Source organism: Ahaetulla prasina, chromosome 6, assembly GCF_028640845.1.
Source record: "Ahaetulla prasina isolate Xishuangbanna chromosome 6, ASM2864084v1, whole genome shotgun sequence".
In the NCBI taxonomy this organism is placed as follows: domain Eukaryota; kingdom Metazoa; phylum Chordata; class Lepidosauria; order Squamata; family Colubridae; genus Ahaetulla; species Ahaetulla prasina.
Genome location: NC_080544.1, coordinates 109,930,365 through 109,956,637, shown reverse-complemented (window position 1 = coordinate 109,956,637; position 26,273 = coordinate 109,930,365). Strand labels below are relative to the sequence as shown.

Genomic DNA, 26,273 nt, shown 5'->3' with positions numbered 1-26,273 from the left:
TGATCCCTTTTTTTTTTTTTAACCTTTAAGCAAATCGCTGCCATTGTTAAGTGAATCCATTAATTTAGGTTGTTGGAAGCCGGCTGGGAATGGGATCACTTGAACTCAGGACATTGCAACCGTCATAAATGCGTGCCAGTTGCCAAGTGCCCGAATTTTGATCATGTGATCATGGCGGTACGGTGACGGGGGTACTACTAGTTGTAACTCACTTTTTTCAGTGCTGTTGCAATTTTGATCGGTCGCTAAAGGAACGGTCATAAGCTGAGGACTACTCGTAGCTTTGGAACTTAAGCTGCATGAGCACAATAAGGTAGAATAGCAAACCCCCCTGTCTCCCCCCGCCCCCCCCTCCGTCCAAAAATCGGGGTCCGGAAGCAAATCGAAAAAGCTTGGGCGCAATCCAAAACAAACAGCGGGAAAAATGTCCTTTAGGAAGCGGTTCCTTTTGTGTCCTGAGCGGTTGTACAGATGGATAGAGATCGCAGGAGGTGCGTTAGACTTGTGTACTACCTATTTATACTGTGGGCCCCAAAGAATTTGGGGTGCGGGGGGTGTGCGGGCTTGTTGGCAGGTGTGGGCATATCCCCCGGACCACTCTAGGAATTTTAGGAGGTCTTCTCTCCACTCTCCCTCTGCCCTTCCGGCGCTATGGGCCGGGAGGCGTGTTGATCCGGGCTGGGTGCAGGCAGGGACGGGGCAGGTAGGCGCTTCACCAGACGGAGCACTTATGTGTGGGGTTCATGGGGGACTCCTTGGGACAGTGGAAGACCCGTCCGAATTCCTCAAACTGGGAGACGCTGCCCAGCACCCTGCAAGGGAGAAGAAAAGACAGGAAGGCGGAAAAAAAACTCAGGATTGCGCAGCTCAAGCGGCATAGCATACACAAGTTGGAAGGGATCTTGGAGGCCATCTAGTCCAAGAACATTAGTCCATAGGAGCCCCCAAATCAGGAGGAAGGTGTAGCATCCTTTTCGATTCGCAATCAGATTCAGAGGCTGAAGTGTTTGGGCACCGAGAGTCAGGAGATGGGGAGTTCTAGTCCCGCCTTAGGCATTAAAAGCCAGCTGGGTGACTTTGGGCCAATCACTAAGGGATTGGGAATTCTAGTCCCGCTTTAGGCATGAAAGCCAGCTGGGTGACTTTGGGCCAATCCCTAAGGGATTGGGAGTTCTAGTCCCGCCTTGGGCATGAAAGCCAGCTGGGTGACTTTGGGCCAATCGCTAAGGGATTGGGAGTTCTAGTCCCGCCTTGGGCATGAAAGCCAGCTGGGTGACTTTGGGCCAATCGCTAAGGGATTGGGAGTTCTAGTCCCGCTTTAGGCATGAAAGCCAGCTGGGTGACTTTGGGCCAATCACTAAGGGATTGGGAGTTCTAGTCCCGCCTTGGGCATGAAAGCCAGCTGGGTGACTTTGGGCCAATCACTGTTTCTCAGCCCATTCCACCTCACAGGGTTGTTGTTATGGGGAAAATAGGAGGAGGAAGGCCTAGTAGGTATGTTCAGCAGCCTCAGTTATTCATAAAACTATAATTAAAATAAAACAAAGTAAAGTAAAATAAAAAATAAAATAAAAAATAAACAATATAATAAATAAAATAAAAATAAATAAAATAATAAATAAAATAAAATAATAAATAAAATAAAATAAAAAAATAAACAATATAATAAATAAAATAAAAATAAATAAAATAATAAATAAAATAAAATAATAAATAAAATAAAATAATAAAATAAACAATATAATAAATAAAATAAAATAAAAATAAATAAAATAATAAATAAATAAATAAAATTAATAAATAAAATAAAATTATAAAGGAGCATAAAATAAAATAATAAAATAAACAAAACAAAACAAAATAATAATAATAAAACTATTTATCAAAAAAGTAGTTTTGGACCCCTTGTGTAGCTTCCTCCCAAATCCTAAACCAGCGTTTTTCAGCTTCTAGCAGCTTCCAACTGTTTGGACTTCAACTCCCAGAATTCCCCAGCCAGTGGCTGTTAGTGGGGAAAAGCCAGCCCTCGGGGTCCAATGTTTTCCCATCTCTGGCCCCAATTGGGGGTCCCTGGATGCCCCTGCTGGTACCTGTAATGTTCGGGGGCGTGTTTGTCGGTCAGCACCTGGAGATAGATGGACTGTGAGCGCCGTTTAATGCACCAATTCTGCAGGGAAGAAGGGAGTTGTTTTGACGTGGGTTCCAGATCCGTCTCTCGTGTCTCACAGCCTCCTACAAAGAGCCTATTAAAAGGTAGACCCCCCCTCTACCACATCCCTAATTGCAAACCCCTCCCAGCTAGCACTGATGATGTTACCTAGTTCGGTAGTGAAACGTCTACAAGGAAACAGCCAAGCTCAGAGACTGCCAAAGATCCCATGGCAGAGATGGTCTTCAGCCGGTTCTGTCCGGTTCTAGCGAACCGGTAGTGAAAATTTTGAGTAATTTGGAGAACCGGTAAATACCACACCTGATTGGCCCCGCCCCCACTTATTCTCTGCCTCCCGAGTCCCAGCTGATTGGGAGGAAATGGGGATTTTACAATATTCTTCCCTTGCCACGCCCACCAAGCCACGCCCACAGAACCGGTAGTAACAAATTTTACATTTCACCCCTGGTTAAGTGCCCTGTTTTAGGGCCTTTCTTGCCACCGTTGTTAAGTGAAACACCGCAGTTGTGAAGTAGCTCACACAGTTGTTAAGCAAAACCGGCTTTCCCATTGACTTTCCTCGTCGGAAGGTCGCAAAAGGGGATTGCGTGACCCCACCCCCCCACCCACCCCCGGGGACACTGCAACCGTCATAAGTGCGAGTCAGTTGCTGAGTGTCCGAATTTTGATCACGTGACCCTGGGGAGGCTGCAATAACCGTAAGCGTGACAAAAACCGGTCCTAAGTCACTGTTTTGAGCGCCGTCGTAACTTCCAAGGGTCACTAAATGAACCGTCGTAAGTCGAGGACTCCCAGTGTCCCGCCCAGCGGGCGGGTCTCGTTCCGCTGAATTCCCGCCAGCTCCTTGCAGAGGGACGGTACCTGAGCGAAGGCGATGAAGAAGAGCTGTTCGTGGGTGTACTTCAGCCACAGCAGGGGGTTTTCGGGGCCGTGTTCCCGCACCCATTTCTGGTACGCCTGCAGGTTGCGGGATGGGTGGGGGGGCGAAAAATCAAATCCGGCAAGTTGGAGACGATTCGCTTCAGGGTGGAAGGAAGGGCCCCCTGGGTGGTTGTGAGTGCCCGTTCAGATCTGGGCGCAGGGCAGGACTTGGATCGCAATGCTGTGCCCATCGCTTTGGGGATTTTGACACATGCACCGCTCGGCAAAACCTCATGCTCACTAGCATTGATGACGTTACCTAGTTGGGTCATTAAACGTCTGCAGGAAAACCATCAAGCTCAGAGAGCGAGAAGGACCCCACAGTCTTCCCCCTCTTCCTCCTCCTCCTTCCTACAAACCCATCCTCCCTCCTAGCACTGATGATGTTACCTAGTTTGGCTAATGAAATGTCTGCAAGAAAACAGTCAAGCTCAGAGAGCGCCAAGGACCCCACCGTCCTAACCACCTTCTCCTCCTCCTTCTCTCCACAAACCCTGTTCCCTTCGAGCACTGATGACGTTACCTAGTTGGGTCATGAAACGTCTGCAGGAAAACCACCAAGCTCAGAGAGCGAGAAGGACCCCACAGTCCTCCCCCTCTCCTTCCTCCTCCTTCCTGAAAACCCATCCTCCCTCCTAGCACTGATGATGTTACCTAGTTTGGCTAATGAAATGTCTGTAAGAAAACAACCAAGCTCAGAGAGTGCCAAGGACCCCACCGTCCTAACCACCCTCTCTTCCTTCTCCTCTCCACAAACCCTGTTCCCTTCTAGCATTGATGACGTTACCTAATTGGGTCATGAAACATCTGCAGGAAAACAACCAAGCTCAGAGAGCGCCAAGGACCCCACAGTCCTCCTCCTCCTCTTCCTCTTCCTCCCCTTTCCTCCTCCTCCTTGCAAACCCCACTCCCTTCCAACACTGATGATGTTACCTAGTCAGGTAATGAAACGTCTGCCAGAAAACCACCAAGCTCAGAGAGCGAGAAGGACCCCACAGTCTTCCCCCTCTTCTTCCTCCTCCTTCCTGCAAACCCATCCTCCCTCCTAGCACTTATGATGTTACCTAGTTTGGCTAATGAAATGTCTGTAAGAAAACTATCAAGCTCAGAGAGTGCCAAGGACCCCACAGTCCTAACCACCCTCTCCTCCTCCTCCTCTCCACAAACCCTGTTCCCTTCGAGAACTGATGACGTTACCTAGTTGGGTCATGAAACGTCTGCAGGAAAACCACCAAGCTCAGAGAGCGAGAAGGACCCCACAGTCTTCCCCCTCTTCCTCCTCCTCCTTCCTGAAAACCCATCCTCCCTCCTAGCACTGATGATGTTACCTAGTTTGGCTAATGAAATGTCTGTAAGAAAACAACCAAGCTCAGAGAGTGCCAAGGACCCCACCGTCCTAACCACCCTCTCTTCCTTCTCCTCTCCACAAACCCTGTTCCCTTCTAGCATTGATGACGTTACCTAGTTGGGTCATGAAACGTCTGCAGGAAAACAACCAAGCTCAGAGAGAGCCAAGGACCCCACAGTCCTCCTCCTCCTTTTCCTCTTCCTCCCCCTTTCTCCTCCTCCTTGCAAACCCCACTCCCTTCCATCACTGATGATGTTACCTAGTCAGGTAATGAAACGTCTGCCAGAAAACCACCAAGCTCAGAGAGCGAGAAGGACCCCACAGTCTTCCCCCTCTTCTTCCTCCTCCTTCCTGCAAACCCATCCTCCCTCCTAGCACTTATGATGTTACCTAGTTTGGCTAATGAAATGTCTGTAAGAAAACTATCAAGCTCAGAGAGTGCCAAGGACCCCACTGTCCTAACCACCCTCTCCTCCTCCTCCTCTCCATAAATCCTGTTCCCTTCGAGAACTGATGACGTTACCTAGTTGGGTCATGAATCGTCTGCAGGAAAACCACCAAGCTCAGAGAGCGAGAAGGACCCCACAGTCTTCCCCCTCTTCTTCCTCCTCCTTCCTGAAAACCCATCCTCCCTCCTAGCACTGATGATGTTACTAGTTTGGCTAATGAAATGTCTGCAAGAAAACAACCAAGCTCAGAGAGCGCCAAGGACCCCACCGTCCTAACCACCCTCTCTTCCTTCTCCTCTCCACAAACCCTGTTCCCTTCTAGCACTGATGACGTTACCTAGTTTGGCTAATGAAATGTCTGTAAGAAAACCACCAAGCTCAGAGAGCGCCAAGGACCCCACAGTCTTCCCCCTCTTCTTCCTCCTCCTTCCTGAAAACCCATCCTCCCTCCTAGCACTGATGATGTTACTAGTTTGGCTAATGAAATGTCTGCAAGAAAACAACCAAGCTCAGAGAGCGCCAAGGACCCCACCGTCCTAACCACCCTCTCTTCCTTCTCCTCTCCACAAACCCTGTTCCCTTCTAGCACTGATGACGTTACCTAGTTTGGCTAATGAAATGTCTGTAAGAAAACAACCAAGCTCAGAGAGCGCCAAGGACCCCACCGTCCTAACCACCCTCTCCTCCTCCTCCTCCTCCTCTCCACAAACTCTGTTCCCTTCGAGCACTGATGACGTTACCTAGTCAGGTAATGAAACGTCTGCAGGAAAACCACCAAGCTCAGAGAGCGAGAAGGACCCCACAGTCTTCCCCCTCTTCCTCCTCCTCCTTCCTGCAAACCCTCCTCCCTTCTAGCACTGATGATGTTACCTAGTTTGGCTAATGAAATGTCTGTAAGAAAACAATCAAGCTCAGAGAGTGCCAAGGACCCCACTGTCCTAACCACCCTCTCTTCCTTCTCCTCTCCACAAACTCTGTTCCCTTCTAGCATTGATGACGTTACCTAGTTGGGTCATGAAACATCTGCAGGAAAACCACCAAGCTCAGAGAGCGAGAAGGACCCCACAGTCTTCCCCCTCTTCTTCCTCCTCCTCCTCCTGCAAACCCTGTTCCTTCTAGCACTGATGATGTTACCTAGTTGGGTCATGAAACATCTGCAGAAAACTATCAAGCTCAGAGAGCGAGAAGGACCCCACAGTCTTCCCCTCTCTTCCTTCTCCTCTCCACAAACTCTGTTCCCTTCTAGCATTGATGACGTTACCTAGTTGGGTCATGAAACATCTGCAGGAAAACCACCAAGCTCAGAGAGCGAGAAGGACCCCACAGTCTTCCCCCTCTTCTTCCTCCTCCTTCCTGCAAACCCTCCTCCCTTCTAGCACTGATGATGTTACCTAGTTTGGCTAATGAAATGTCTGTAAGAAAACAATCAAGCTCAGAGAGTGCCAAGGACCCCACTGTCCTAACCACCCTCTCCTCCTCCTCTCCACAAACCCTGTTCCCTTCTAGCACTGATGACGTTACCTAGTTGGGTCATGAAACATCTGCAGGAAAACCACCAAGCTCAGAGAGCGAGAAGGACCCCACAGTCTTCCCCCTCTTCTTCCTCCTCCTTCCTGCAAACCCATCCTCCCTCCTAGCACTGATGATGTTACCTAGTTTGGCTAATGAAATGTCTGCAAGAAAACAACCAAGCTCAGAGAGCGCCAAGGACCCCACCGTCCTAACCACCCTCTCTTCCTTCTCCTCCTCCTCTCCACAAACCCTGTTCCCTTCTAGCACTGATGACGTTACCTAGTTGGGTCATGAAACACCTGCAGGAAAACAACCAAGCTCAGAGGACCCCACAGTCCTCCTCCTCCTCCTCTTCCTCTTCCTCCCCTTTCCTCCTCCTCCTTGCAAACCCCACTCCCTTCCAACACTGATGATGTTACCTAGTCAGGTAATGAAACATCTGCCAGAAAACCACCAAGCTCAAAGAGCTCCAAAGATCCTCCAGAGCTCCAAATATTCTCCTTTATCATTTGTTTTTTTTTCTCTCCAGAGATTTGGAGAATGACGCTTTTCATTATCGGTTGCATGGTTTTTTGTTTTTTTAAAAATCTGTTTTTATTTTAATTGTTAGCTGCCCCGTTTTTTTAAGAGACAGGTGATCATAGCCGTGTATTAAATAAATAAAACGAGTAAACTCACGTAGTAGGCGAGTTTCAGTCCCCCCATGTCTGCAATGTTTTCTCCCAGGGTATGTTTTCCGTTCACCTGCAGAAAGAGGAGGAGAACAGAGGAAAAAAATAAATAATAATAATCAGATTTCACATCCTGGGAAATGCTTAAGTTGGTTATGACTCCATTTTTCTAGATTCTCCTAACATGGCATGTTAATACAAGTAGGTCCTTGACTTACAACCATTCGTTTAGTGACTGCCTGAAATCAAATCCAGGTGGCTTTTCCCAGATTCAACGTGAACTTCAAGGCGAAACATCTGAAGCCTCAAACGTTAAGATAAATGATGGTTAAAATACCGGTAGTCCTCGACTTACAACAGTTCATTTAGTGACCGTTGAAAGTTACAGCGGCGCTGAAAAAAAAGTGGCCCAGGACCATTTTTCATACTTACGACCGTTGCAACAGTGCAGTGGTCACGTGATCAAAAATTGGACACTTGGCAACTGACTCAAATTTATGACGGTCGCAGTGGCCTGGGATCACGTGATCCCCTTCTGACAAGCAGAGTCGATGGGGAACCAGATTCGCTTAACAACCGTGTTCCTAAGTTAACAATGGCAGGGATTCACTTAGCAACGGTGTCAAGAAAGGTCGTAAAACGGGGCGAAACTCAACAACCGTCTCACTGAAGAGCATAAATTCGGGGCTCAATTGTGGTCGTAAGTCGAGGACTACCTGTATTTTGAGATTGCAAATTCAGGGAGGGGTGGAGACACCCCTCCCCTCCCCCACTTCTCCGGTGGGCATCCGGGCTCACCCTCTGGTTGTAGACGGTGAAATTGTCGTAGAGATTGACAATGCACTCGGCCTTCTGGCGGAACTTTCTGTAGGAGGCGTCGGTCCACCAGTGCATCAGGTTCCCGTATTGGTCGTACTGTCCGCCTGCAGAACAAACGCTTGGAGAAATGACAGCGTCTCTCACACACACACACAAACACACACACACACACACACACACACACACACACACACACACACACAAACACAAAAGCTTCTGTCTTTGGAAAAGAGGCTACCAGGCTTCTGATTTCCGGTTTATGTAGAACATGATTTGCCTCCTGCAAAATTTCTTTCTTTCTTTCTTTCTTTTTACTTCCTTCCTTCCTTCCTTCCTTCCTCCTCCTTCCTTCTTTCTCCTTCCTTCCTTCCTTCTCCTCCTTCCTTACTTCCTCTCTCTCTTTCTTCCTTCTTCTCTTCCTTCCTCTCTCTCTTTCTTTCCTTCCTTCTCCTTCCTTCTCCTCCTTCCTTCCTTCCTTCTTTCCTTCCTTCCTTCTTCCTTCCTTATCTTCCTTCCTTCCTTCTTCTTCCTTCCTTCATCTTCCTTCCTTCCTTATCTTCTTCCTTCCTTTCTTCCTTCCTTCCTTATCTCCTTCTTTCCTTCCTTCCTTCCTCTTTCTTCCTTCCTTATCTTCTTCCTTCCTTCCTTCCTTCCTTATCTTTTTCCTTCCTTCCTTCCTTATTTTCTTCCTTCCTTCATCTTTCTTCCTTCCTTCATCTTCTTTCTTCCTTTCTTCCTTCCTTCCTTATCTCCTTCTTTCCTTCCTTCCTTCCTTCCTTCCTTCCTTCCTTCCTTCCTTCCTTCCTTCCTTCCTTCTTTCCTTCCTATCTTCTTTCTTCCTTGGGGTAGCAGGTGGGGGCCAGGAGAGCAGCAGGATGCTGGGCCCTGCGTTGGGGCCTCCATGGAGGGTCTATGACAACTCGCCACGGCCAACTCACCACAGGACAAGAGTTACACTAACATCCAAGAAATAGTGGAACAGGCTCATTAGAGAAAGGATCCCAAAGGAGGGACAAAATGAAACGTAAATGACAAAAATTAAATAATTCTGTTTAAAGTATTTCAAATAATTAAATTGAATTGTTGGCCACAGCGAATTGGCCACAGTGACTTGGGTGTGGTGAGTTGCCCCATTCCGCTCTGCGGAGGTGCCAGGGGAGGGCGGCTGCGGTGGCAGGCAGCGGGATCAGGGAGACACTCTGGGAATCTCCCTGGGATGGGGGGGCGGGGGGGGTCTCCATTGGCGGCTGAGGATGGAACACTTGCTGTGGGTCAGCTGCAGCTGGAGGACCAGGATGCGGGAGGGGGGCAGGGGGGGGGAGGATAAATCCACATCCAGTTGCCCAGGGCGACTTGTTCTGTGCCCACTCTGCCAGACTCACATGTTTGGGTCCACCTGGCCACGCCCACCCAGCCCCACCCACCTGGCTGCAGTGAGTTGTCCCCTTCTCTTTGCTGAGAAGCTTAAACATTTCATAGAATAGAATAACAGAGTTGGAATAGAATAGAAAATATGGAATGGAATAGAATAGAATAGAATAGAATAGAATAGAATAGAATAGAATAGAATAGAATAGAATAGAATAGAAAATATGGAATGGAATGAAATGGAATGGAATAGAATAGAATAGAATAGAAAATATGGAATGGAATGGAATGGAATGGAATAGAATAGAATAGAATAGAATAGAATAGAATAGAATAGAATAGAATAGAATAGAATAGAAAATATGGAATGGAATGGAATGGAATAGAATAGAATAGGACTGGACTAGAATTTTAAATTTTGAATTTGGTTTTAATGGGGTTTTATTATTTGTATTGCTATTTTTAATCATTCGGCCTTATGTAATAAGTTTTTTAATGGATGTTTTATTGTGTATTTATATTTATTTTTATTTGGCTGTGAATCGCCCTGAGTCCCTAGGGAGATAGGGCGGTATACAAATGTGAAAAATAAATAAATAAATAAATAGAATAGAATAGAATAGAATAGAATAGAATAGAATAGAATAGAATAGAATAAAAAACATGGAGTGGAATAGAATGGAATGGAATGGAATAGAATAGAAAAACGAAATAGAATAGAAAAAATGAATAGAATAGAATAGAACAGAATAACAGAGTTGGAAGGGACCTTAGATGTCTTCTACTCCAACCCTCTGCTCAGGCAGGAAACTAGTAGTGAAATCCAATTTTTTTTTACTACCGGTTCTGTGGGAATGGCTTGGTGGGTGTGGCAGGGGAAGGATATTGCAAAATCTCCATTCCCACCCCACTCTGGGGCCAGCCAGAGGTGGTATTCGCCAGTTCTCTGAACTACTCAAAATTTCCGCTACCGGTTCTCCAGAACCTGTCAGAACCTGCTGGATTTCACCCCTGCAGGAAATCCTACACCACTTCAGACAAATGGTTATCCAACATCTTCTTTAAAACTTCCAGTGTTGGAGCATTCACAACTTCTGGTGGCATGTTGTTCCACTGATTAATTGTTCTAACTGTCAGGAAATTTCTCCTTAGTTCTAAGTTGCTTCTCTCCTTGATTAGTTTCCACCCATTGCTTCTTGTTCTACCCTCAGGTGCTTTGGAGAATAGCTTGACTCCCTCTTCTTTGGGGCAACCCCTGAGATATTGGAAGACTGCTATCATGTCTCCCCTAGTCCTCCTTTTCGTTAAACTAGACATACCCCAATTCCAGCAACCGTTCTTTATTTTGCTACACAGCCCCCTCAACTCTTCTTCCTCGGATCCGAGGCTGCCCTTTCGTGGAGCTGAGAAATAAAGAGGAAGGCTCACCCCAGTCATCGTAGCCGTGGGTCAGCTCGTGCCCGATAATTGTACCGATCCCTCCATAATTTAAAGACCTGTAAGGGTGAGACAAACACAGTGAGTTGGTGAACGGGGAAGAGGACAATCAATTGATCTGAACTTTTACAAATATGGAATTTTGTGGAATCCAGAAACAGGGAAGGGAGGGCCTCCAATTGCAGCAAGACAGAGGCACTTATGTCCCTGTTGCAATTCGCAACTGGGAGCAAAGCTATTTTGTCATCCCCATCGTAACCGCGATGGTTTAGACACGAGGCGGTTACTAAACCGGGACTCCCTGTAGTTTAAGAGATTGAGATCAAAAGGCGTGTGCGTTGGAACGCTGGTTTTGCTGTGCGGATGCGCAAGTAAAACTTCAGAGAGGTGCGTTGGCCTAGAGGTGGCGATCTCGCCTCAGAATCAGACGGCTTCTGAGTTCAATCCTAGGTAGAGGCAGATATTTCTCTCTCTGGGCACGCTGAGAATATATAGCTGCTGAAAAACAACTCCGCATTGGCGGCAGGAAGGGCATCTGGCCACTCAGCTCCATTCAGTTGCCCAGACTCCACCCCACAAAGGATTATGGGGTCGTTAAAAGATGATGATGTCCAGTAAAACTTCAGAAATTGGAGAAAAGTGGAAAAGTTCATAGAGGTAGAGAGTCACAGTGTGGGAAGGGACCTTGGAGGTCTTCTAGTGAATCTAGTCCAACCCCTTCCTCAAGGCAGGAGACCTTACAGCATTAAAGCTTGTTTGGAAGATAGGACACGATCCTAAATCAACGTTTTTCAGCTTCGGCAACTGGAAGATGGGTCGACTTCAACTCCCAGAATTCCCCAGCCAGCACAGTTTTTCTGTGGAAGTTAAGTCCATCCATCCAGGAGTTTCTCCACCCTGATGTCAACCTAAAGTCCTTCCATCCAGGTGTCTCTCCACCCTGATATCAACCTAAAGTCCATCCATCCAGGTGTCTCTCCACCCTGATGTCAACCTGAAGTCCTTCCATCCAGGTGTCTCTCCACCCTGATGTCCCTAAAGTCCTTCCATCCAGGTGTCTCTCCACCCTGATGTCCCTAAAGTCCTTCCATCCAGGTGTCTCTCCACCTTGATGTCAACCTAAAGTCCTTCCATCCAGGTGTCTCTCCACCTTGATGTCAACCTAAAGTCCTTCCATCCAGGTGTCTCTCCACCCTGATGTCAACCTAAAGTCCTTCCATCCAGGTGTCTCTCCACCCTGATGTCAACCTAAAGTCCACCCATCCCAGGTGTCTCTCCACCTTGATGTCAACCTGAAGTCCATCCATCCAGGTGTTTCTCCACCTTGATGTCAACCTAAAGTCCTTCCATCCAGGTGTCTCTCCACCTTGATGTCAACCTAAAGTCCTTCCATCCAGGTGTCTCTCCACCCTGATGTCAACCTAAAGTCCTTCCATCCAGGTGTCTCTCCACCCTGATGTCAACCTAAAGTCCTTCCATCCAGGTGTCTCTCCACCCTGATGTCAACCTAAAGTCCACCCATCCCAGGTGTCTCTCCACCTTGATGTCAACCTGAAGTCCATCCATCCAGGTGTTTCTCCACCTTGATGTCAACCTAAAGTCCTTCCATCCAGGTGTCTCTCCACCTTGATGTCAACCTAAAGTCCTTCCATCCAGGTGTCTCTCCACCCTGATGTCAACCTAAAGTCCTTCCATCCAGGTGTCTCTCCACCCTGATGTCAACCTAAAGTCCACCCATCCCAGGTGTCTCTCCACCTTGATGTCAACCTGAAGTCCATCCATCCAGGTGTCTCTCCACCTTGATGTCAACCTAAAGTCCTTCCATCCAGGTGTCTCTCCACCCTGATGTCAACCTAAAGTCCACCCATCCCAGGTGTCTCTCCACCTTGATGTCAACCTAAAGTCCACCCATCCCAGGTGTCTCTCCACCTTGATGTCAACCTGAAGTCCATCCATCCAGGTGTCTCTCCACCTTGATGTCAACCTAAAGTCCTTCCATCCAGGTGTCTCTCCACCCTGATGTCAACCTAAAGTCCACCCATCCCAGGTGTCTCTCCACCTTGATGTCAACCTAAAGTCCACCCATCCCAGGTGTCTCTCCACCTTGATGTCAACCTGAAGTCCATCCATCCAGGTGTCTCTCCACCTTGGCCCCTTTGAGATGGGTGGACTTCAACTCCCAGAATTCCCCAGCCAGTAGTTCTACTGGCTGGGGAATTCTGGGAGTTGAAGTCCACCCATCTTAAAGGGGCCAAGGTTGAAAAATAATCTTAGATACTTCACAAAAACATTTCGTTTGGAAATTCTCGGCAAGGAATCAGGCCCAAACCGTATAGCCGAAACAATCTCAACCAACTCAACCAAACTAGCTGCTAGCTTCCTCTGGTTCTTTGTTCTCTTTTGGCTTCCTGGGTGAGGAAAAATAGCACTTACTGTGGGAATTCAGGATCATAGAGTGTAGGTTGAAGAATTCCAGCTGGGAACACTTGAAGAAATAAAACACAGTTAGCAGAGAGACACTTAACGCATCTTCTCTAAAGTTTCCCATAATGAGACAGGCAGCAAAACTTTACAGAGGGAGCCCTCAACTTACGACCACAGCTGCGTCCCAAATTTCCGACCTATTTTACGACCTTTCTTGCCACCGTTGTTAAGTGAATCGCTGCGGTTGTTAAGTCAGGAACATGGTTGTTAAGTGAAGCGGAGTTTCCCCCCATTCAATTTGCTCGTCAGAAGGTCGCCAAAGGGGATCACGTGACCCCGGGACATTGCAACCGACATTAAGTACATGCCAGTGGCCAAGCATTCTAATTTTGATCACGTGACCAACAGCAAAAAAAGTCGCTGTTTCCAGCGCCACATTAACGGTTGCTAATTGGTTGACTGACAACCATTTGTTTAGCGATTGTTTGATATTACAGTGGTCCTGGGAAAAAGGGCCTTATGACCGTTTTTCAGACTTACGATCATTTATTTATTTATTTATTTATTTTTTATTTATTTATTATTTAGATTTTTATACCGCCCTTCTCCCGAAGGACTCAGGGTGGTGTACAGCCAGATTAAAACAGTGCAATATACAAATTAAAACAACAGTTAAAATAACATATTATATAATTGGCCAAAAATTAAAACCGTCAAATTTGACCCCAAAAATAAAATACCCCAGTTAAAATTATTAAAATTCAAAAAATTTAAAAAGTTAAAAAGTTAAGCCAGTCCTGCTTGAATAAACAAGTACGTTTTCAATTCACGGCGAAAGGTCCGAAGGTCAGGTAGTTGACGCAAACCAGGGGGAAGTTCGTTCCAGAGGGTAGGTGCTCCTACAGAGAAGGCCCTTCCCCTGGGGGCCGCCAGCCGACATTGCTTGGCGGACGGCACCCTGAGCAGACCCACTCTGTGTGAGCGTACGGGTCGGTTGGAGGCATAAGGTAACAGCAGGCGGTCCCGTAAATACCCGGGCCCTAAGCCATGGAGTGCTTTAAAGGTGGTAACCAATACCTTGAAGCGCACCCGAAAGACCACAGGTAGCCAGTGCAGACTGCGCAGGAGCGGTGTTACCCGGGAGCAACGTGTGGCTCCCTCAATCACCCGCGCAGCTGCATTCTGGACTAACTGAAGCCTCCGAGTGCACTTCAGGGGTAGCCCCATGTAGAGAGCATTGCAATAATCCAGACGAGAAGTGACAAGAGCGTGAGTGACCGTGCATAAGGCATCCCAGTCAAGGAAGGGGCGCAACTGACGAACCAGGCGAACCTGGTAAAAGGCTCTCCTGGAGACGGCCGCCAACTGATCTTCAAACGACAGCCGTCCATCCAGGAGAACGCCCAAGTTGCGCACCCTTTCCATTGGGGCCAATGACTCACCCCCAACAGTCAGCCGCAATTGCAGCTGACTGTACCGGGGTGCCGGCATCCACAGCCACTCCGTCTTGGAGGGATTGAGCTTGAGTCTGTTTCTCCCCATCCAGACCCGTACGGCTTGCAGCATCCCTTACGGTCACGTGGTCAAAATTCAGACCCTTGGCAACTGACTCGTATTTATGACCGTTACAGCTTCCCGGGGTTATGCGATCCCACTTCTGACAAGCAAAGTGAATGGGGAAAATCAGTTTCACTTAACAACCGTGTTCCTGACTTAACAAACGAAGGCAATGGGGAAGCCAGATTCACTCAACGACTTACTGACTTAGCAACGGCAGCAGTTCTCTGAACCAGGGTGGCAAAGAAGGCCGTAAAATGAGGCAAAAGTCACTTAACCTCTGTCTTGTTTTAGCAATGGGAAATTTGAGGCTCGGTTGTGGTTGTAAGTCGAGGACTACCTGTATAACACGGGTGCTTAGATCCAGCCCATGGGGCTGGCCTGAAAACAGCAAAGGACCAGCCTGTGGTGTCTCTGCCAGGGAAAATGGAGCTCGTGCCTGCCCCCCCCACTCTGTTTTCGCTGGCAGAGGGCTAGGAAAACAAACGAAAAACAAAACAAAAGGAGAAATGTTTCCCCCTTTCCCCTGGAGCATGCAAGTAGGGACAGGAAAGGAGAGAGGGAAAGAGGAAAGATAAAGAAGAGGAGGAAGAAGAAGAAGAAGGAGGAGGAGGAGGAGGAGGAGGAGGAAGGAAGAGAGCAAGGAAGGAAAAATAAGGGAAGAGGAGAAGGAAGAAGAAAGGAGAATGAAGAGGGAAGGAGGAAGGAGGAAGAACAAAAGGAAGGAAGGAAGGAAGGAAGGAAGGAAGGAAGGAATCAACCTCTTGCCCCCAACAATCTGGGTCCTCATTATACCGACCTCGGAAGGATGGGAGGCTGAGTCAGCTTTGAGCTAGTCAGGATTGAACTCCTGGCTGTGGGCAGAGTTTACCTGCAATAATGCACTTTAACCACTGTGCCGTCACAGAAAGAAAAGAAGGAAGGAAGGAAGGAAGGAGATGGGAAGGAGATGGGAATGAGAGGGAGGGAGGAAAGAAATGGGAGGGAGGGAGGGAGGGAGGGAGAAAAGAAGGAAGGAAGGAAGGAAGGAAGGAAGGAAGGAAGGAAGGAAGGAAGGAAGGAAGGAAGGAAGGAAGGAAGGCATCTGAGTGAACTATGAATGGACAGAAGACATGGCTAGTCTAGTGAAGGGAAGGATCAGGGGAGACGAGATAGCATCTTCCCATATTTGAGGGGCTGCCACAGAGAGGAAGGGGTCAAGCTATTTTTCAAAGCAAAAGGAAGATAGGTAGGTTGGTTGGTAGGTAGTTAGATAGGAAGGAAGGAAGGAAGGAAGGAAGGAAGGAAGGAAGGAAGGAAGAAAGAAAGAAAGAAAGAAAGAAAGAAAGAAAGAAAGAAAGAAAGAAAGAAAGAAAGAAAGACATCTGAGTGAACCATGGATGGACAGAAGACATGGCTAGTTTAGTGAAGAGAAGGACCAGGGGAGACGAGATAGCATCTTCCAATATTTGAGGGGCTGCCACAGAGAGGAAGGAGGTCAAGCTGTTTTCCAAAGCCCATGAAAAAGAAAAAGAAAGAAGGAAGGAAGGAAAGGAAAGAAAGGAAGGAAGGAAGGAAAGAAAGAAAGAAAAAGAAAGAAAGAAAAAAGAAACAAAGAAGGAAGGAAGGATATAATGAGACTGAGGGAGGGTCTGAGGGGAGTCCTGCCTTAGCATTTGGCCACCACAGGTACCCCCGACACGAGTGATGCTGAGCTGGCCACGCCCACAATGCCCACGCCTAACCCGGCCCTCCGAGGTCAAACACAACCCTGATGCGTCTCTCACTGAAATCGAGTTTTGACACCATTGCTGTATAACATACACAGTTAACAGACGCGCCAAACTTCAGCGTACTTACCCATCTGATTCTTGTTAGGAAGGTAATAAGCGTTCAGTGCTTGAGGAGGTAACAGCCATCTGTGGATAGAAAAGAGGGTTATCAGCGAGAGGAGCGGAGGTCTGGATCCGAAACTGGTGCATTGGAGGTGACAGTCACAATGGGTGAGACCGACACTTGCTGCGATCGTTGCAAGGGTCAACCCAGCACTGGGGTCCTGCAGATAAATCAGGAAAATCCCAAAGGTGCTTGCTGGAGAATTTTGGGAGTTGAAGTCCGCCAGGCTTCAGGTTGCCATGGTTGGACACCCCTGATCTAGGGGATGCTCAAAGCAGTGGTGAAATTTAAAATTTGTTACTACCGGTTCTGTGGGTATGGCTTGGGGGGGGGGGGTTAATGTGACTGGGTGGGCGTGGTCATTTTTTTTTACTTTTAAAAGCATTTTTTCTGTAACCTCTTCAGCCGAAGAAGTTGTAGAAAAATGCTTTTAAAAGGCTAAGTTGCCTAATCATCAGAGGCTTTTCTTTTCTTTTAAAAACATCATCTTTTTTGCCTTTAAAAAGAAAGCCTCTGATGATCAGGCGACTCAGCTGGGATCGCCAGAGGAGCCTTTTAAAAGCATTTTTTTTAACAACCTCTTCGGCTGAAGAAGTTGTAGAAAAAATGCCTCTGACGATCCCAGCTGAGCCGCGCGATCATGAGAGGCTTTTTTTTTTTAACTTTTAAAAGCATTTTTTTTAACAACCTCTTCGGCTGAAGAAGTTGTAGAAAAAATGCCTCTGACGATCCCAGCTGAGCCGCGCGATCATGAGAGGCTTTTTTTTTTTAACTTTTAAAAGCATTTTTTTTAAAGGGATTGATAGTTAATGTACAAAGATGATTGAAGATGTATAATTAATGTAAGATCGGAGCTGCCCGGCTACCACTTCAGAATGATGGGAAAGAAGGAAGTAGAAGAGAGAAGGAGGTAGGAAAGAGAAGGGGAGGAAGAGGAAAGGAAGGAAGAGGGATAGAAGAGGAAGAAGAAAGGAGTAGGGAGGAAGGAGGAGAGGACGTAGATAAGAGAGGGGGAGGATGGTTGTGGAAAGTAGAAGAAGGTAGAGAAGGAGAGTAAAAGGAAGGGGGTGGTGACTGGGCAGGTCCGATTAATTGTATATGATGGTACATTAAATATGTTATTGGATATGTTATTGGATAAGAATATTAAAATAAAACTTTTTTAAACAAAAAAAAAATAAAAGCATTTTTTTTGGCCGAAGAAAAAATGCTTTTAAAAGTAAAAACAACAACAACAACCTCTGATGATCGCACGGCTCAGCTGGGCATGTTGGGGTGGGCAGGGATTTTTGTTACCGGTTCTCCGAACCACCCGCCGCCATCGCTACCGGATCAGGCGATCCGGTCCGAAACCGGGAGCATTTCACACCTGCCTCAAAGCCACCACGAGGGAGAAAAGGAGACCTCTTCAATCCCCTCTCCGCGCCCGCAGATCCACCCGTGAAGGTTCTACAAAAAAGGAGCATGACCTACGCGGATTTGTCCACTTCCTGACGGATCTTCTTCACCGACAGCTTGATGTTGAACCTGATGCTGTGGAGGATGTTCTTGAAGTAGGTTTTCTGGTGGACTTCGAACTGCAGAAGACACGCGTTGCGTTTCAGGGCAAAAATTTAAGGAAGAACCCGAGGTTCAGGAAGGATGGACAGATGCAGGTGGAACAAACCTACCGGGACTTGACTACTATGAGGTAGTCTTCTTAGGACTCACCCTGGAAGACTACAGTATTCAGAAGGTGGAAGTTGTGTGAAACATAGCAACAACACTGCTCGCCTTGGGCAAGCTTCAGGAATCATTTAAGATTGTCTTCAGATACCTACAGATTACCAGCGGCTTACTAGACACAACTTAAATTGCTGTTACAGGTGGTCCTCGACTTACTACCACAACGGAGCCGAAATTTCTATGGTGATGTGAGTTAAAAGAATTTTCCCTCATTTTATAATATAATATAACAACAGAGTTGGAAGGGACCTTGGAGACCTTCTAGTCCAACCCCCTGCCCAGGCAGGAAACCCTACACCATCTCAGTCAGATGGTTATCCAACATTTTCTTAAAAATTTCCAGTGTTGGAGCATTCACAACTTCTGCAGGCAAGTCGTTCCACTTATTAATTGTTCTAACTGTCAGGAAATTTCTCCTTAGTTCTAGGTTGCTTCTCTCCTTGATTAGTTTCCACCCATTGCTTCTTGTTCTACCCTCAGGTGCTTTGGAGAATAGTTTGACTCCCTCTTCTTTGTGGCAACCCCTGAGATATTGGAAGGCTGCTATCGTGTCTCCCCTAGTCCTTCTTTTCATTAAACTAGACATACCCAGTTCCTGCAACCATTCTTCATATGTTTTAGCCTCCAGTCCCCTGATCCTCTTTGTTGCTCTTCTCTGCACTCTTTCTAGAGTCTCAACATCTCCAAACTACTCAAAATTTCCACTACCAGTTCTCCAGAACTGGTCAGAACCTGCTGAAACCCACTCTGATGAGCATGCCAGGAACCGGAAGAGATATTTAACTGCGCATGTCCAAGATGGCGCCGCGCCGCTGAACAGCTGTGACGGCGACGGGCCTATCTTGGACCCGACCGGGTCGGGGGGGGGCTTTTGGGCAGCTTTGGCCCCCCCCCCCGGTAGAGGGCAGGACGACGGGTCGGGGGGTGGGCGAACGGCGGGCGCCCGGTTCCTTCGGAGGAGTCCCGAGCATTCTCCCCGGCGGCGATAAGACCGGCGGCGGCCTGGCATTTTCCAGCGGCGGCGGCGGCGGCAGCGGCGGTCGGCTTTTCGGTGGCTGCAGCGGCGGCCTAGCTTAGCTCTGCCCTAGGAAGGGCTTTAGAGCCTCTCCTCTTCGCCCCTTGGTCTGCGGTGTCAGAGGTGGGGGCCTTTTCCAACGGCGGCGGCGGCGGTCGAGTTTTCGGCGGCGGCGGCCTGGCCTGGCGTTGCTCCTGGAGGAGCCTTGGAGCTCTCTCCCTCCGGTGGTGGCAGCGATGGCGGCGGCCTGGCCGGACCGGCCTGGTGGGGGCCTAGCCTGTCGGTGGGCGGCTGGGTCCCGCGGTGGCATGACCCAGCAGGCCCGGCGGGTGAGTGGCCTACTTCAGCTGGCGGCCTGGCTTAGCGACCATGAAGAGGCCCGATGGTCACCTTCTTTGCCACTCTGAAGGTTATCCACGGGCCTAGGGGACGCCCTCCCTACCATCTTGAGGGCGTCTATGGCTGTCTATGGGGGCTTTTTTGAGTCCTTTGCCCCCCCCCCGGATTTTGGGAGGGAGGCGTCTCGTCGGTGGAGTGGCTGGCCATTAGGCACGTGCCCGTCCTCTTTGTCATCTTGAAGGACGATCACGGCCATGCGGGCGCCTTTTTTTCATCATTTTAGAGGACGCCTAAGGGCCGGCTGCAAGGGGACCTTTTGAAGATCTTTGGCCCCAGTGGGGTGAATTGAGGCGGGTCCTGGACAATCCTAGCTGGACTACTGTAGGACTTTATCCTTTTCCCCCATTTCCTCGTCCATAGTCCACCCCTCGGGATAGGAGGGGTTGGTGCTCTGATTTACTCATGGCGGTTTTTCATCTGCCGCCTAAGAACTATATCTCGTCTGTCTTTCACCCGGAACTACTGGTGTGTCAATTTCCATCGTGACAGGTCCAGGATGGGTCTGCTTGCCGGACTTTTAGCATGCGGACATTCACTGCGGCTGACCTTCTTGCCCTGCGAGATTCCCCTCTCTCGCGGGTTTGGCCCTCCACGCTATCGAGGGCCCATCTTGAGGACGGGTTTTGGAACCCCGAGAGATGGCATGCCAAAAATAGGAGACTTAGGGGTTTTTTAATTAATTGTTTTAATAGATTTTTTAAGGGGAATTTTAATGGGAATTTTAAGGGGAGGGTGGGGGGGAGGGATCCGACGGGTGGGGGAGAGAACCCGTCGGGGAGGGGTGGGAGGGTTAAGGCGGGCGTTGGGGGTAGCCTGTCGGGAGGGGAGCCAGTCCTTGTGCGTGCTCGTGACGGTTTTTTAATAGGTTCGGAGGTTAGGGGGGGAGATTGCGTTCCTGTTGGTGAGGGTGGCCTGATTTCCACGGTAAGTGGGAGGGGCAGATATGGCGGAAGGGGGGGATCATATCGTTCTGGGGGGGCGCGCACCCGATGTGTGCAAGCGGTCGCGCGCCCCGATCCCCCGTCCTTTTCCCGTTCCCCGGATGGTCAAGACCCCCAGAGCCTGGGCCTTCGGCTGATGTTATGCAACGCACGGTCCGTAGTTAATAAGGCCCCCCTAATATACAACCTTATCCAGGGGGGCGCTGCGGACCTTATAGGCGTTACGGAAACCTGGCTGGGCACGGAAGGGGGTGTGCCCCTTGTTGAGATGTGCCCACCGGGTTTCCGTGCATTTCATCAGCCGAGGGCCCAGGGTAGGGGTGGGGGGGTGGCGGTTGTGATTAGAGAGAGCCTAGAGCCGAGGGAGACCACTGTACCTCAGATTGCCGGGTGCGAATCCCTCTTTGTGAGATGGGGTCATAGGTGCCAGATGGGTTTGCTGATCACGTACCTGGCTCCTTGCTGCGTGACAGCTGCCCTGCCCGAGCTCCTGGAGGTGCTGGCCGGGTGGCAGTTGAGACCCCAGACTTTTAGTCATGGGGACTTTAAATTGCCATCGTCCGCTCGTCATCGACGGCAGCTCGGGAGTTCATGGCTTCCATGACGGCCTTGGACCTGACCCAAGTAGTTGATGGCCCTACTCACATTGGGGTGGCACTCTGGACCTGATTTTGTCTCTGGTCAGTGGTTGAGAGATCTGGACTTAAAGGAAATAGTCACTGAACCTTTGTCATGGTCAGATCACTCTCTTCTTCGCCTGGACTTTCTGACCGCCATTCACCACCGCAGGGAGACGGAGCCGACACGCTGGTTCCGTCCCAGGCGCCTGATGGACCCGGAGGGGTTCCGGACGGAGCTTGGGCCATTTCCTGAGAGTCTGGCTCACGGCTCGGTTGAGGAACTTGTTGCGGCCTGGGAACGGGCGCGGCGGGGCCTTAGACCGGTCGTGCCTTTGCGGCCTCTGACCCGGCGCAGGTCCCAACCGGCTCCTTGGTTCTCCGAGGAGCTGAGAGGGATGAAGCGCGGAGAAGACGCCTAGAGAGTTCCTGGAGGTCCAGCCGTTCAGAAGCTGATCGGACACTAGTGAAGTCCTATACTAGGGCTTACCTAGTGGCATTGAGGGAAGCGAGGCGAGCTACGCCTCCCTCATTGCATCGGCAGATAACTGCCCAGCCGCCCTGTTTGGTGACCCGCTCCCTCCTACACCAGGGGAGCGGGATGACCCGCTGCAGGGACGTGCTGAGGAGTTTAACGGTTATCTATACGATAAAATCGCTCAGCTTCGGGATGGTTTGGACCAAGATTGCGTGATACGGGTGAGACGGCTGAGGGTGGTCTTGGTGACATTTTATGGGATGAGTTTGACCCTGTCGCCCCGAGGACATGGACAGGTTGTTGGGGAGGCTGAATGCCACCACATGTTTATTGGACCCGTGCCCTCCTGGTTGGTGCTGGCCACGCAGGAGGTGACACGAGGCTGGCTCCAGGCGATTCTGGCGCTTCTTTGGTGGAGGGTGTCTTCCGCCACCTTGAAAGAGGCGGTGGTGAGGCCCTCCTCAAGAAGCCTTCCTGGACCCGCTGTTTTAGGTAATTATCGTCCGGTCTCCAACCCGCCGCGCGAAGGTTGTTGAGAGTATGGTGGCATATCAGTTTCCCTTGCACCTGGATGAAACTGTCTATCTAGACCCGTTCCAGTCCGGTTTCCGGCCCGGTTACAGCACGGAGACGGCTTTGGTCGCGTTGGTGGATGATCTCTGGAGGGCCAGGGATAGGGGTTGTTCCTCTGCCCTGGTCCTATTAGACCTCTCAGCGGCTTTCGATACCATCGACCATGGTATCCTGCTGCGCCGGTTGGAGGGATTGGGAGTGGGAGGCACCGTTTATCGGTGGTTCTCCTCCTATCTCTCCGACCGGTCGCAGTCGGTGTTGACAGGGGGGCAGAGGTCGGCCCCGAGGCGCCTCACTTGTGGGGTGCCGCAGGGATCGATCCTCTCGCCCCTTCTGTTCAACATCTACATGAAGCCGCTGGGTGAGATCATCAGTGGGTTCGGTGTGAGGTACCAGCTGTACGCGGATGACACCCAGCTGTACTTTTCCACACCGGACCACCCCAACGAAGCTATCGAAGTGCTGTCCCGGTGTCTGGAGGCCGTACGGGTCTGGATGGGGAGAAACAGGCTCAAGCTCAATCCCTCCAAGACAGAGTGGCTGTGGATGCCGGCATCCCGGTACAGTCAGCTAAATCCGCGGCTGACCATCGGTGGCGAGTCATTGGCCCCGATGGAGAGGGTGCGCAACTTAGGCGTCCTCCTGGATGAACGGCTGTCTCTAGAAGATCATTTGACGGCCGTCTCCAGGAGAGCGTTCTACCAGGTTCGCCTGGTGCGCCAGTTGCGCCCCTTTCTGGACCGGGAGGCCCTATGCACGGTCACTCACGCTCTTGTGACGCCTCGCCTGGAATACTGCAACGCTCTCTACATGGGGCTTCCCTTGAAGGGCATCCGGAGGCTGCAGTTAGTCCAGAATGCGGCTGCGCTGGTGATAGAGGAGCCCTCGTGGCTCCCATAACACCCATCCTGCGCAGGCTACACTGGCTACCTGTGGCCTTCCGGGTGCGCTTCAAGGTTTTGGTGACCACCTTTAAAGCGCTCCATGGCATAGGGCCGGGTTATCTACGGGACCGCCTACTGCGACCAGATACCTCTCACCGACCCGTGCGCTCTCACAGAGAGGGACTCCTCAGGGTGCCGTCAGCTAGGCAGTGTTGTTTGGCGACGCCCAGGGGAAGGGCCTTCTCTGTGGGGGCTCCCACCCTCTGGAACGAACTCCCCCCAGGACTCCGTCAACTTCCTGACCTTCGAACCTTCCGTCGCGAGCTCAAGACACATTTATTCATCTGTGCAGGACTGGCTTAGATTTTAAATTTAGAGGGGTTTTAAATTGATTTTAATATTTATATTTTATATTTATATTTCTATTTTTAATAATTCGGGCGCTAGAATAAGTTTTTTAAGGATTATTTTAATTTGTATATTGATGTTTTATATGCCTGTGAACCGCCCTGAGTCCTTTGGGAGATAGGGCGGTATATAAATTCGAATAATAAATAAATAAATAAAAATAAATAAAACTGCCCAGTGCACGCATGCCCGGAGAAATGGCTTTGCGTGCCACTTCTGGCACACGTTTACCATTGTGGGTTTAGTGTCTTCTTCTTGTGCAGGGGTTGGACTAGAAGGCCTCCAAGATCCCTTCCCACTCTGTTATTTTGTTATCGCCAAGGGATCACCTGACATCACACAAGGTCCCTGCATATTTCTTGAAATCTTCCCGATTTCGTCTACTTTTAAATTTTTTTACTTGAATTTAGGGCAGCTTTCGTGTGTCAGCTATGTGGGATTCCAGATTGGCAACGCCTTGAATTCATCAAACTTAGATGAGACGAAGGGCTGCAAACGGTGGACTTATTTCATCTGTTGAGGTGATTCCTTTGATAGAAAGTTTTACCCTGATGGGAAATTGGATTCTCTGATACTTGCCTCGTATTCCTTGTCCACGGCTCCAGGGTTGAGAAGGAAGTCCGGATATCCAATCATCACCATCATGTGCTTCAACTACAAGAGAAGCAGGTTTCAAACACCCGGCTGACATCTTCAGTATCGGTATGAGAGGCTGCCAACATGGTGCCCAATGGCCCAAGTGAGGTCTCAGCTGGGTGTTGCTGACGGTACCCACCATACCCTCCTGATCTAACCAGGAATTTTTTAAACAAGAGTTTAAAATTCAATCCAGGTTTAGAAGCTCAAGATCATAAAGCATTGTGTGATTTATAAAAATGAACCTGGGTAAATTTTTTTTTGGATGGAATAGAACAGAATAGAACAGAACAGAAGAAAATAGAAAACAGAACAAGAATAAAAATAAAACAGAATAGAACAGAATAAGAACAGAACAGAAGATAAAACAGAACAGAATAAAATAAAATAAAATAAGAACAGAACAGAATAAGGACAGAACAGAATAAGAATAAAACAGAACAGAAAATAAAACAGAATAGAACAGAATAGAATAGAAATGATTGTTGGGGGCAATAAGTTGACTTTGTATATAAATATACAAATAGAATGAAGACTATTGCTAACATAGTGTAAGCCGCCCTGAGTCTTCGGAGAAGGGCGGGATATAAATGCAAAATAAAAAATAAAAAAATAAAATAAGAACAGAACAGAATAGAATAGAATAAGAATAAAACAGAATAGAATATAACAGAACAGAAAATAAAACAGAACGGAACAAAATAGAATAAAATAAAATAAGAACAGAACAGAACAGAATAAAATAAGAACAGAACAAGAAGAAGAACAGAACAGAATAAGAACAAAACAGAATCAGAATGAAACAGAACAGAATATAACAGAACAGAAAATAAAACAGAACAGAATAGAATAAAATAAAATAAGAACAGAACAGAACAGACGTTTCCAGTAATGAATTCAAAAAGGTGCCCATTTGCTGGTGTAATAAATAATATTTTAAGGCAGCCTTTCTTATTCTTGGCAACCTTAAGAAATACAGACCGACTCCCAACCTGAGTGGGGACTGACCCACACAAAACACAACCATTTGCGATTGTGTGCCCTAATTTAAAAAGTGCAGCTTCTCGGGCTGAGTAGTTCCATTCCCATGATCCCCTCCGGGGCTCCCCACCTTCGCTCGGGCTGCTGTCCGGGTTTCTTCGTCCATCCATTCCAGTTCTTCAAGTCGCCGGTCCAGGATGTGCTTGATATCTTCCACTAACTGTTGCACCTGTTCCCAAAACGTGATTGGAGAATCCCGTCCAATCAAGAGAAGGGGAGAAGAAAGACCATTTGTTGGTGAAAGAAAGCCGTACTCACTAGGCATCACAGCCAAGGGTGAAATGTAAAATTTGTTACTATCGGTTCTGTGGGTGTGGCTTGGTGAGGAGGGGGGTTTAATGTGATTGGGTGGGCGTGGCCAACTTTTTTTTACTTTTAAAAGCATTTTTTCGACGACCTCTTCAACTGAAGAGGTTGTAAAAAAATGCTTTTAAAAGCCTCTGATGATCAGGCAACTCAGCTGGGATCGCCAGAGGAGCCTTTTCAAAGCATTTTTTCTACAGCCTCTTCGGCCGAAGAGGTTGTAGAAAAAACGCTTTTAAAGGGTTCTGACGATCCCAGCTGAGCCGCGCGCTCATCAGAGGCTTTTTTTTTTTTTACTTTTAAAAGCATTTTTTCGGCCAAAGAAAAAATGCTTTTAAAAGTAAAAAAAAAACAAAAAAACTCTGATGATCATGCAGCTCAGCTGGGCATGGGGGGGGTGGTGGAATAGGGATTTTTGCTACCGGTTCTCCGAACCACCCGTCGCCATCGCTACCGGATCAGGCAATCCGGTCCGAACCGGGAGCATTTCACCCCTAATCACAGCCCGGGTTTCTCCGGGTTCTGGATGCTGCATTTAGCCTAAACCTGAACTTCTAAGAAAGAACCATCCTAAATTCCATTGGTTGAAAAAAAAAAGGTATAATTTACTAAAGAATAGAATAGAATAGAATAGAATTTTTTATTGGCCAAGTGTGATTGGACACACAAGGAATTTGTCTTGGTGCATATGCTCTCAGTGTA

The 26,273-nt window shown here is 48.5% G+C and overlaps 1 protein-coding gene across 1 annotated transcript in view; it reads right to left on the bottom strand.

Moving 5' to 3' along the window:
* Positions 1-474: 474 nt before the first annotated feature.
* ECEL1 (endothelin converting enzyme like 1) overlaps positions 475-26,273 on the bottom strand; it is an 86,871-nt gene continuing 61,072 nt past the window's right edge. The window contains exons 7-17 of the mRNA XM_058187323.1: positions 25,339-25,437; positions 24,171-24,245; positions 18,025-18,128; positions 16,516-16,574; positions 13,129-13,180; positions 10,687-10,754; positions 7,870-7,994; positions 7,079-7,144; positions 3,032-3,127; positions 2,091-2,167; positions 475-812 (exon numbers count right to left, since the gene is read on the bottom strand). Of these exons, the coding sequence (XP_058043306.1) occupies positions 713-812; positions 2,091-2,167; positions 3,032-3,127; positions 7,079-7,144; positions 7,870-7,994; positions 10,687-10,754; positions 13,129-13,180; positions 16,516-16,574; positions 18,025-18,128; positions 24,171-24,245; positions 25,339-25,437 (921 nt within the window). The 3' untranslated portion in view covers positions 475-712. The remainder of the gene's footprint in view (positions 813-2,090; positions 2,168-3,031; positions 3,128-7,078; positions 7,145-7,869; positions 7,995-10,686; positions 10,755-13,128; positions 13,181-16,515; positions 16,575-18,024; positions 18,129-24,170; positions 24,246-25,338; positions 25,438-26,273) is intronic.